The following is a 12,503-nucleotide window of genomic DNA, read 5'->3' as shown; positions in this document are numbered from 1 at the left end:
CATTTCCAAGCCAATAATCAGGCTTAAGCTAAGACTCATATCTGAATATAATTTTATCTCTTTTACCATTGACATATTGCGATAAGACACACTCATCCTGACAATTCAGGGAAGTATATATCCGATACCTGCAAACTTGCATAAATGATGAGCATGTTCAAATATATATCTAACCAAACAATCAATGCTGAGGAGTGGTACATCATGTAGATCTCGATCCATAAGTGACTACAACTCTCCCCCTCAACCATATCAAGCATGTTAAAAATAAATGTAACACACACACACACACACACACACACACACACACACACACACACACACACACACACACACCATATATATGCAAGTATAAGGTAAGTACAACTAATAAATCACAAGTATAAATAACATCATATCCTAACGTAAGAATTTCATCATCATGAAAATAAGAGTGATCATCATCTAAAGACACGGCATAATCATTAAAGTGACTATGATCACTAACTAAGAACATATAAAGTATCATAATTGTGAAAGTAATTATAATTATACGTAATATCTCAACTACACAATTATTTCTAATTCAAACGTAAAACCAATATCATACAACTATAAAATCAAACATTTTTTAATAACTAACACATGCATAAAAACTAATCTAACAAAATTGACCTGGAAAATAAACTACACATGTACACTACATAATGCTCATGGTGACATTAAGAACACTATAATCTTTTAACAATGGAAGCTTAAAATTTGAAGATTGAGAGTACCATTTCCTCCGGACTCTCCCCTCATTTCTTTATATTATCACTATCCCGTGCCATTCATTTTAGTGGACAGAAGACCATTTAACTATTATTTTTTTCAGTCCAACTTTACACGATTTTTCAAAACCCCATGATACCTCAAACAATTATACTATTAAAATTGCAACCTCTAATACTATAGATCTATGATAATTAGTGATATGCACGGATTATCCGTCAACATAATTCCGCTGGAGGGAGATGTATTTCTGGATTTTGTTTTATCCCTGAATATTTGTAAACTTGGATTTTTTTATTTTTCCTTTTTTGGTTCAACGAATCATTTTGAAATTTTGAGAGAGACCTTTGCATTAAGGAAGAGATGGCAGCAACAGTTGCATCTTCAGCACAGTCTTCACTGGTACATGTCAATGGCAGCAAAAGAGATGGTGGACGTGGAGGGTCTTGTCACAGATTTAAATGGGCCTCTTCCTCCTCCTCCTCCTCTTCTTCTTCAGTGTCATTAGGGAGGAAGGCCCATTTTTCGTTGAGCAAGGCACGGTCAAACACATGCAGTCCAGTATGCACAATGGCAGCCCCGCACCAAAGTGGCGATATGAATATGAACGTAAAAGTTAAAAGACCCGATGAGTTTGGGAGATTTGGGAAATATGGGGGCAAATATGTACCAGAGACACTTATGTATGCTTTGTCTGAATTCGAATCGGCCTTCAATTTACTGAAAGAGGATCAAGCTTTTCAGGTACACATTCCATTTCTCGTTTCTTATCCTTGGGTTGTTGGAGCCAAGGGAGTAAATTCGATTTTCGAGCCCATCTTTCAATTCAAAAATTTGTGATGGTTCCATTCACATGTTGGAATGTTTAATGGTGAGAGTGAATAGCATTAAAATATATATACATGTTTCCAGTATAATCCTTTATAATTTTTGATAGTCTACGCTGACCTTTTATCTGATACAATCTTCCAAAAACTTCGATTATATTTTAGGGTTAAAAAGTTCAAATACAATCATACATTTATAATTTATACCCCAAAGTGGATACTACTGGGTTCCATTAGGATATTCTTTACTATGCCAATAATAAGTATAAATGGATAAATCCACTGATAAAATCTCGATAGTAACTGCATAATCCTGGGAACCATCTCAGACAAGTAACTATTGTTAGTTCTGGCGATTCTTTAGATCCCTGAACCTTGGATTCATGCGCTTTGACTCCTCCAGATATAATATACCTCAAACGTGTGAGCTTAAATGCAGAAATGATGCTTTGTTTGGCAAGTAAGTTATCAGTTTTTGTGGTGTTCAGAACAATCTAAAGGTTTAAGTTGTCAGAATTGTTGATCAACTCCACATTAGCCCAAGCATCACCAGCAATAAAAACAATTTCGCCCACAGTAGAGAAGCAATGGAAATGCTTTTTAGCCTGATAATTTATTAGATGCAAAATAAAACTAGTACAATATACAATAATGAATCCCTTTTTAGTAAAATCAAAGATGAGACTTATAGGACATTAAAATCATAACAAGTGTCTATGATCTAAAAAACTTATATTAAGTGTAAATAAACCTAATATGAAATTAGCTAGATACTATACCACGTTCCCACCAGCATAAGTACTCCTATGAATTCTATCTTATTTTTGATTCGTAAGAAGTTGTGGACATGGGGTTCACTCCCATATGTAAAACGATAAGAAAATGCAAGAAACACATCTGCCCTTTAATAGGGGTGCATCGACTAGGTCCGTGGCTGGGGAAAATTACAAAAAATGAGCCATTCTTCACTAAATCTAAAAAGTTACTGTTGCCACTGAGTAACAAAAGCAATCATAAGCTACAAGATAGCTAAAAAGCTTGCAAAACACCTTGCCTTCCAGTCCATATGGCTGATCAAGTTTTTTAAAATTTCCACCTTTTCCCCTTATGGAGGACCTGAAGGTCATTTGATGTTGAAGATTTTGCTTCCTCCTCTTTACTTATGTGCATCTGGAATCTATTGGATGGCAGCTCTTTACTTCTGGACCGTCCTCACTGCTCGTCACCACAAAATTTTCCAGGGGCACAGGGGAGCAAGCCGGGTTGGAATTGCTACTAAATCTGAGAATCCATTGTGGGACCACTATTGTGGTGGGCAGCAGATCGAGGTTGAGGGCAACTGCTAGATGGATGAGGGAACAAACCTTAGCATTTCCAGAAGGAGCTTGGAGTTGATTCGAGTCTTGAGAGTCGGGAGGAATGACATAATGTTGAGGCTCAACCCTACCCACCAGGAAGCATAAGAAGCCGAATTCCCCATTACATGCTGTTTTTGACATTGGGATGTATGGTTATTCATTAAGCAACTTCTTTTGCATCGGAAAGCAATTTTCTCATAGTCAGTAAATTGCTTCTGGCATCTGTTACGTCGCTTCAACTGTATCTCAACAGGGAGGCTGTTAGACAAATCCATTTAAACACATATTCAAGCACATGTGGAATTTCAGAAATCAATAGTTTCCTTGGAAGTGCAATGATACTTCCTTAAGCCATTCTTAATGGCCCACAAGCAGCCAAGTTCCTAAACTTGTAGAGAGAGATACATTAGCTGCACCCATAAATAAGTTGTAGTGAAGATTTTTGTATGTAGATCAAAGGTTGGGAACCATGCTTTCATACATAGGAAATCACCTTGGAAGATCCAAGGACCGTTTTTCAGCACCAACTTCTTATCATCCCGAGAGTCAAATTTGAGGATACAAAAGCCCTTTGGCACAAGGGTAAATCCATATTTCTCCCTCCGTGTATTCTTCACACTTCTTCGAAATCCACGAGTGCAAATCACATAACTCTGGCCATATCCTTGTGAATCTGCATGGTCAGGACATGATCCTGCAGATTTTTTCCTTGATCCTTGGCAAAATCATCTGAGAAAACCTCAAGAATTGTGGATGAGAGGCAGAAAGAAAGAGAAGGGCATAATCTAGTGATGCCATTGCAGTTGGGAGAAGCCAATACATTGGTGGAGGCCCCAAAATCTTCTCCTTTAGCTAGTCACCCCGAATGCAGCACAACCTTGAAGTTCCTGTTGGTCACTATTGCTTTTGGCAGATTTTGCCGAGGGCTATGGTGAGATAGAGCTGCCAAAATCACTGATGGACATGGACACCAAGGGATTTTGGCTGCCTCAACTTGCAAACTCTTCCTCAAGCAAGCTGTGACACTCATTTTGGGCTTCTGCCCTCAGACAACCGTGCCATCAAAATCTAGCCAAAGGTTCAACCCAAATGAAAATGCACTCAAACATTGAGTATCCAAGCGATCAAAAGAAGCTAAGCATTGGAGCATTGTGGGTAAACAGATTTGTCACCGCATATTCATCTTTGAAACTGACTCTATTTGCTTTGTGAGCTGTGACAACCCTGCCAACAGTTGGAGAAATTGCAACTAGATCACAATTTAATTGCAATCTTCCTTTGCATTTGAGAGAGAAAGCTTCCTCGTATGATAGGGATATTTGTAATTTTTGTGTACTATTCACTTGGAAGTACAATAGGAAACACAAAAAAAACTAAAAGAAATGGTTAACATAAATCCCATTAGAAGACATATGAATACTCACTGAGATTCACAATGAATAATGATTGTAAAGTTTTTTAGCACAAAATACAATAATGGAAAAGAAGGATAGCATATCTTGACATACAAAAAGATATACTATTCCAAAACATTTAAATCAAGATAGCAAGAAATGAGTGCATTCCATCCCATCAATTACAATTTACATAGTTTAGAGAAAAAATGGATTTCACCATAGCATAAGAGATTACTAATTTAACATAAGAAAAATTGGTAATATCAGTTCCTGAATACGTTTAAGACATAGGATTAATGCATTATTTATTGCCCTTATGAAAAATATACTAATCAAAAACCCTTCTGTATGTGGTGTAAACCCAAAAGTCTTTGAAAATTTCTCCATAATTTCCCGTCCCTCCCAATAACCCCCATAGATTGCAAAATGCATTGTATTTATAGGCCCATTTCGATAACCAACTTGTAACTACTTAACCAACTACTTATGATAACCACCTAGGGAACTACTTAGGATAACTACCTAGGGTGGTCACTTGAGATAGTTACATAGAATAACTACTTTAGAAAACTATCTAGATAGTGACTCAAGATACCTAAGAGAACTGTTAGAAAATGCAATGTCTCCTTTTTTCTCAGCACATCAATAAATAAATAAATAAATATTAATGCAGCCTATTGTCTATTCTCTCCATAGGCTGAAGCATTAAGTTAATAAAGAGTGTAAGAATTTGCCTAAGGCAATGAATGTAATGCCAAGATCTAGAGGCTCAAGAGGTAGCACAAGAGAGACAAGATGATGATCAAATGAGAATCTCAATAATGATCAAATGATATTGGATATTCAGATTCAAATATAATGCATGTAGAAGTGCCTGAATATATAGGCAATGCATGATAACTACAAGTGATGATAGAGATAAACTATCAACTAGGCAAGGTGTAATCACTTGTCCACTAAAGGTGGATCATCCTCCATCGTGTAACAAAGTATGTGCACTATGTGCAACATGTCAAGATGATAATGTGATAAGAACACAAAAGTGGAACTCACAAACAATGAGGTATGAGACAACAACTATGTGCAAGTGGATTTCTCGTACACCATGTGCTCAAATATAATGCAAACTCCTAGGTGTATACATGACAACTAATATGAAAATGCATTATCCTAAGTAATCTTAAGTGTAATTAGTAATATTTAATACACCAACATCCCCTCTTAAGTGCAACTTAGGGGAATGCACTTAGAGCTCACAAAAGCTAGATGACAATGCAAGATGGGTCTGGACTACTAGGCCATGTTAGGTACCAAATGACCCATGTACAATATGCAAGTGCAAAAGATATGCAATGCAATCTCTCATAAAGTGGAGAAAGAGGGAAAACCTCATGGGAAAAACCCTTCCCAAAAAAGAGGGATGAAAAAGAAAAGCAAGATGTATGTATGGATGGAGTAATCAAATTCCCCCTATTATGACATGCATCATGCACATACAATAAGGAATCCCTCTACAAGAAGGGAATAAGAAGACATGATATTCCCCCCATAGTGAGTAATCTATTCCAAGGATAGTGAGTGCTTGAAGACAAAAGATGGTCCAATGCCCACAAACAACATTTCTCCCATGTGGAAGAAGATAGACCAAGTACAAATGCAAGAATGCTTCCTACTGTGGATAAGAAGAAGGGGAATCCAAGTGAAATATGATGCCTCTGAAGTCTGATGATACGTTGCCACGTCCTTGATTGATAAAGATGCCACGAACCAATCAGGATTAAGCCAAATAGAGGAAGGTGACAAACAAGGAACCGGTGGTAACTGATCTATGTAATAATATGGCTCAAACTCCAAAGAAAAAAATGTCTCCTCAAAAGATGAAGTAGGAAGAGAAGCAAAGAAGCTCCCCCTTGTTAAGTAACATGGATCGTTTTTGCAAATGTAATTATATTGCCATTGTTATAGATATTTTCCAAATGCAGATTTGAGGACTCATAAATATGAGAGGAGACAATGTCTCTATAATTAATCATCATTAGTTAGTATAACCATATATATATATATATATGTAAAAGAATATTTATCTAATGATGATTTACTAACAATAATGAATCTTTTGATCATATCAATTTGACAATAAGTACAAACTTAACACTCCCTCTTAGTTAGGAAGGATTGATATAGAACATATTATGTTCTTGAGTATACAAAGAGATATCATCTCAGTATGATATTCCTAGAATGGCATATTTAAGGATATCAACATAAATCCATCAACACACACATATATTATATATGGAATTGGCTACAATTCACAATGAGACTAAATTTCTCAACACTTATTCTTTTAGCAAGGAGGGAAATTAAACAATTTCTATAACGTTAATATAAGTTTAAATACCACCCTAAGTGTGGTCTATTATAAATTTAAGTTATGGTGTCCGGTAATATCTGGCTTGAAGAACCATAACAACTTTCATGGTGTCCGGCAAAATCTGGCCCGAAGAACCAAGATAACACTTGCTCCAAAACATTTTGGTCTTAGGATATAGGTCAACTATTGATAAGATTGTCACCTTACAATAGTTAACTTCTATTCGTTAACATAACTTTCGACACTCTGGGACAACAACTTAATGTAGTTTGTTATGATAATAGGTCCAACTATTGATAAGATTGTCACCTTTCAATAGCTCCCCTCTAAATATATGCATCAATGAAAGATCGTCACCTTTCATGACATAATCACAACAACATCATGTAGTAGCTCACATGATATCCACCATGAACCAAGTCAGAGGGTGGATCCACCATAGCTGCTACTAGAGCGCATTACAAAGAATTTCTCTTAGAACTTCTCCTTGTAGAGAAGATATCATCCACAAAGGATTGCATCTCAATATTTCTCCCTTTGAACATCGATCCTGTGAAGTCAAGTCCTCTAGTTACTCCCTCAGAAACTCTCTTCACCCAAAGATGCCTGTCACACTCACTCTGAATCTGATATCATTTTTCTGATTTTCTGGTGATAAGTCATGACTTCCTCATGATATACGTAGGAGTAGGCCCATCAACATCATGTAGTCACCCATATGTATTTCTAGACTCCCTTTGAGTGTCAATCTTCTAAGCTCCTGCGTTGCCTTCAAAGAAGTGTCATATTCCCTCTTAATGTAGAAGAATCCCATAATCCAATCATCAAAGATGAGAGTCTCATTTTATCCATCTTGATCATCAGGGTCTTTGGAGCTACTATCATTAGGTTGATTTTGCACTATATCATGTAGCATATGTAAAGTATCGACCTCCTTTTCTTGTAAGAATATCCTCAGACAGAAAGATAAAAGATCAAGGCAAATAACTCTTCTAGTATGTATAGAATTACAAATAGGAGATAGACTACAATAAGTAGATGAATGTAAGAGAGAAGAATACGTATTTGCACATGAGGGTCCATAAACATTAGAAAATGGAACATCTGCTTTCTAAAGATGGTTCAAGTGGGAATGGAACATTTGTTATTATTCCCCCCACAATGTAAAATTCCTACATACTTCAATTCAAAAGAGTTTTCAATCACTATCAAAATCTTCTTTACATGGTCCACTTTCTTAAGAATCAAAAAAATCCTTTGTCTGCCATCCCTTAAGCTCAAGTTCCTATATTAATTTGAGAATTAATTGAGAATAGTAATTGTATTGTGATCACATTAAGAACTGAACATCCATTCTCACCATTATTAGTGCAATATATGGTCCTTGATAGAAATCGTACTTTACAAGCACAAACATCATGAAATCATCATCAAATCATCATACATAACCCATAATATTTATAACTATTCCTTCTTTCTAGATTGGTATATAATGAGGTCGTATTCACAAGTATTTGAAGGTCATGCACAATTATTCTTCATTTTATTATTTCCAGCAAGCACAATCTCGAACCATTCTTCAACAAAGGAAGTTATGTTGTAATATTCGTTACAAGCCACCGCATACTAGACATACTCTTGATCATTCCACTAGCTGTTTGCAAATGAACATTCATCTATATGGTGACCTTAATTTCACAGCCTCGAACACTTTGGTAAGAAAAAACTCATTTCCATGTTCCATATGTAAGGGAATTGAAAGAACTATCTTCACAACACTATGCCAGACTTGTATGTTGAATTGAAGTGTAGGTCTCGACAATATGAGTAAGATGCCTCCTTCCATGAAATTTCCATATCAACAGTTGCCTTTAAGTTAACCCTTTTTCTTTTAATTTTAATTTTATTATTTTTAAAATTTTTTTAAATTATTTAAATGATCACACTCTTTGCATGGGTCCCACATCCATGTGGTCAAGTCAATCTGGTCAGCATACATTTCTTGAGTTCTAGTGTTGTGCTTAGTTGTTGTGGCCCCTTGTTGCTGGTGTGATCCTCTTACCCTCGGTCACAGCTCGTGCAGTTATCCTTACTTTCCATGTCACCTTGTGATGACATATAATTCTGTACCAACTTTAATATAACATATTTGACTTTTGATTTCTATTCACTGCTCTATATTTTTTGGGTCTCTTCTTATGTATAGATATTCTTCCCATTTTTGTACCATATTGGTCCTCTCGTGATGAGTAGGAGTTCAACTCAAGTTGGTCTTCCTCCTATTTTCTTGTAGACTAACAAGGGCTTGTGTGCCCTTCCTTATTAATTACATTCCTCCTATGTCTAAATACTGATTATGAATGTTCGAAGACCATTGTCAATTAGGAATTTGCACTTTGGTTTATTTGATTCTTCCTTTTATGCAATGATTGGTGGAATTTTTCGTGCTCCACCCTTCTTTGAAAGATCAAAGGGGTTGACCCTTACACTTCTTATCTATCCGCATGGATGTTTGGCAGGAATTTTTTAAATTGACCCTCATGCGGTATCTTCTTATCCTTCTTGTGTGCTTATAAATTACATTGATAGCTCTTAAACTTCTTATTGTCTGTCGATGTTGATTCTGAATGCCTTCATTAATACAAGGGAATTCGAATTTGTCCAAGGTAGGATATCGTTTATTTTCTCTGTATTGTGCAGGGCCCAATTGAGGTTTGTAACCAAGATCAAGTTCATTTGTCAACTCATTTGGCGAGTAATATACCAAGTCTATGCTCCTCAACGGTTCTCACAATAGACTCGTGTTATGACATCAATCTTGTTGTACGATACATATTGGTTAATAAATGTGTTACTAGTGAGTTTGGGCGATGGCCATTTGTATGACTTATAATATTCTCATGTGTTGATGGCTTTCTAAGACTATAGTGGGTGTCTTCAAGTCCATGACTTGATCGTTCCTTCTTTCTCCATTGTAACTCCACCAGTTGGTATCCAGGTTTTCTTATATCTTTGATCAATACTCCTTTGATATTGGATGTGTCCCTTCTTGTTGAATTCCTATCATAATCTCCGCCTTGGTGTCATTTGTTGTGCCAGTAGTCAATGGTGACTAATGGTTGAATGGATGCATTGTGTATCTGTATTTGCCTTCTACGCTAGTCGATGTGGAGGAGAGTGGTGATTCCATTATCTTTGGTGCTTGTGTTTATATCTATTGCGAAGGATATCCAATATCTTCCCAACTGATCTCCATCATCATTTCACTGAAGGTCGACCATATATTATGTAGATGAAAGTTTGATCATCATTTCCTCAATTGTATTTTCTTTATATGTCCATGCTCTTCGTATCATCTATTCCCTTTCAAAGTAACTGTAATTCTATAGACCAAATTCTTCTCTATTATGGGTTCATTTGTATGGATTTGTTAATAAATATGGCTTTGGACATATGATTCACATCTCTATATATTGCATTTGGATTCTCGAATTGATCGTATCGTCATTACATTCCATGAGTTTGTTGGCCCGTACTTGATGTTTTCCATCTCTTGAACATGCTAACAACCCTTGTGTATATTTTAGTTGTTGTTTATGTATATCTTTGAGTTCTTGTATATTTTAGTTGTATATGTATATCTTCGAGTTCCTGCTTTAGTTTGGTTCAATGATGTTGCTTCCTTACATTTGCAACTAGGCTCTGATACCATGATAAGTAGGAGATAATTTCCATAGCAAGTCAAATCCTGATATTGCTATCAAGATTTAACTGTGTGATTTTGAGTCAGACTCATTGACCATGTTTCATGAGTAGTGATTCAACATGAATCCATCTCTCATGAGAGTAAATGGAACACTTAGCACTCATTGGATCTAGGTGATGCTCACAGGGGTGAAGCACCAAGACTTCCCGAGAGGTCACCCATCCCAGTACTACTCTAGCCAGAGCGCGCTTAACTACGGAGTTTCCTCTATGGTTAAACCCAAAGCTTGCAACCCCATTTGCAAAACCTTCACCAAGTGTTTTGCCTTATGAACCATTCATTAGAAAGCCCCTTAAGCTCATCAATTGATAAGTAAGAGATAATTTCCACATCAATTGATAAGTAAGAGATAATTTCCACAGCAAGTCAAATTATGATATTGCTATTAGGATTTAACTGTGTGATTTTGAGTCAAACTCATTGATCCATGTTTCATGAGTAGCAATTCAACATGAATCCATCTCTCATGAGAGTAAATGGAACACTTAGCACTCATTGGATCTAGGTGATGCTCACAGGGGTGAAGCACTGGGACTTCCCGGGAGGTCACCCATCCCAGTACTACTCTAGCCTGAGCACGCTTAACTACGGAGTTTCCTCTATGGTTAAACCCAAAGCTTGCAACCCCATTTTCAAAGCCTTCACCAAGTGTTGTGCCTTATGAACCATTCATTAGAAAGCCCCTTAAGCTCATCAATTGATAAGTAGGAGATAATTTTCACAGCAAGTCAAATTATGATATTGCTATCAGGATTTAACTGTGTGATTTTGAGTCAAACTCATTGATCCAAGTTTCATGAGCTTAAGGGGCTTTCTAATGAATGGTTCATAAGGCACAACACTTGGTGAAGGTTTTGCAAATTGGGTTGCAAGCTTTGGGTTTAACCATGGAGGAAACTCTGTAGTTAAGCGCGCTCAGGCTAGAGTAGTACTAGGATGGGTGACCTCCCAGGAAGTCCTGGTGCTTCACCCTTGTGAGCATCACCTAGATCCAATGAGTGCTAAGTGTTCCATTTACTCTCATGAGAGATGGATTCATGTTGAATCACTACTCATGAAACATGGGTCAATGAGTTTGACTCAAAATCACACAGTTAAATCCTGTTAGTAATATCATAATTTGACTTGCTGTGGAAATTATCTCCTACTTATCAATTGATGAGCTTAACGGACTTTCTAATGAATGGTTCATAAGGCACAACACTTGGTGAAGGTTTTACAAATGGGGTTGCAAGCTTTGGGTTTAACCATGGAGGAAACTCTGTAGTTGAGCGTGCTCAGGTTGGAGTAGTACTGGGATGGGTGACTTTCCAGGAAGTCCCGTGCTTCACCCTGTGAGCATCACCTAGATCCAATGAGTGCTAAGTGTTCCATTTACTCTCATGAGAGATGGATTCATGTTGAATCACTACTTATGAAACATGGGTCAATGAGTTTGACTCAAAATCACACAATTAAATCCTGCTAGCAATATCATAATTTGACTTGCTGTGGAAATTATCTCCTACTTATCAATTGATGAGCTTAAGGGGCTTTCTAATGAATGGTTCATAAGGCACAACACTTGGTGAAGGTTTTACAAATGGGGTTGCAAGCTTTGGGTTTAACCATGGAGGAAACTCTGTAGTTAAGCGCGATCAGGCTGAAGTAGTATTGGGATGGGTGACCTCCTGGGAAGTCTCGGTGCTTCACCCCTGTTAGCATCACCTAGATCCAACGAGTGCTAAGTGTTTCATTTACTCTCATGAGAGATGGATTCATGTTGAATCACTACTCATGAAACATGGGTCAATGAGTTTGACTCAAAATCACATAGTTAAATCTTGATAGCAATATCATACTCTGATACCATGTTAAGTAATATGGATCGTTTCTGCAAATGTGTTTATATTGCCATTGTTATAGATATTTTCCAAATGCAGATTTGAGGACTCATAAATATGAGAGGAGGAGACATGTATGAGACATGTCTCTATAATCAATCATCATTAGTTAGTATAACCATATATATATATATATAATGATTAT

General features: G+C 36.7%; 1 protein-coding gene across 1 annotated transcript in view; it reads left to right on the top strand.

Annotated features, from left to right (window-relative positions):
- The first annotated feature begins 794 nt into the window (after positions 1 to 794).
- The window catches only part of LOC149551633 (tryptophan synthase beta chain 1), a 74,602-nt gene continuing 62,893 nt past the window's right edge, over positions 795 to 12,503 (top strand). The window contains exon 1 of the mRNA XM_089787138.1: positions 795 to 1,497. Within this exon, the coding sequence (XP_089643264.1) occupies positions 1,117 to 1,497 (381 nt within the window). The 5' untranslated portion in view covers positions 795 to 1,116. The remainder of the gene's footprint in view (positions 1,498 to 12,503) is intronic.

Source organism: Cupressus sempervirens, chromosome 6 (assembly GCF_028749045.1).
Source record: "Cupressus sempervirens isolate cs-2001-9-10 chromosome 6, ASM2874904v1, whole genome shotgun sequence".
Classification (NCBI taxonomy): Eukaryota; Viridiplantae; Streptophyta; class Pinopsida; order Cupressales; family Cupressaceae; genus Cupressus; species Cupressus sempervirens.
Note: the sequence above shows the minus strand (reverse complement) of the source record. Positions and strands in the feature narration are given on the sequence as shown.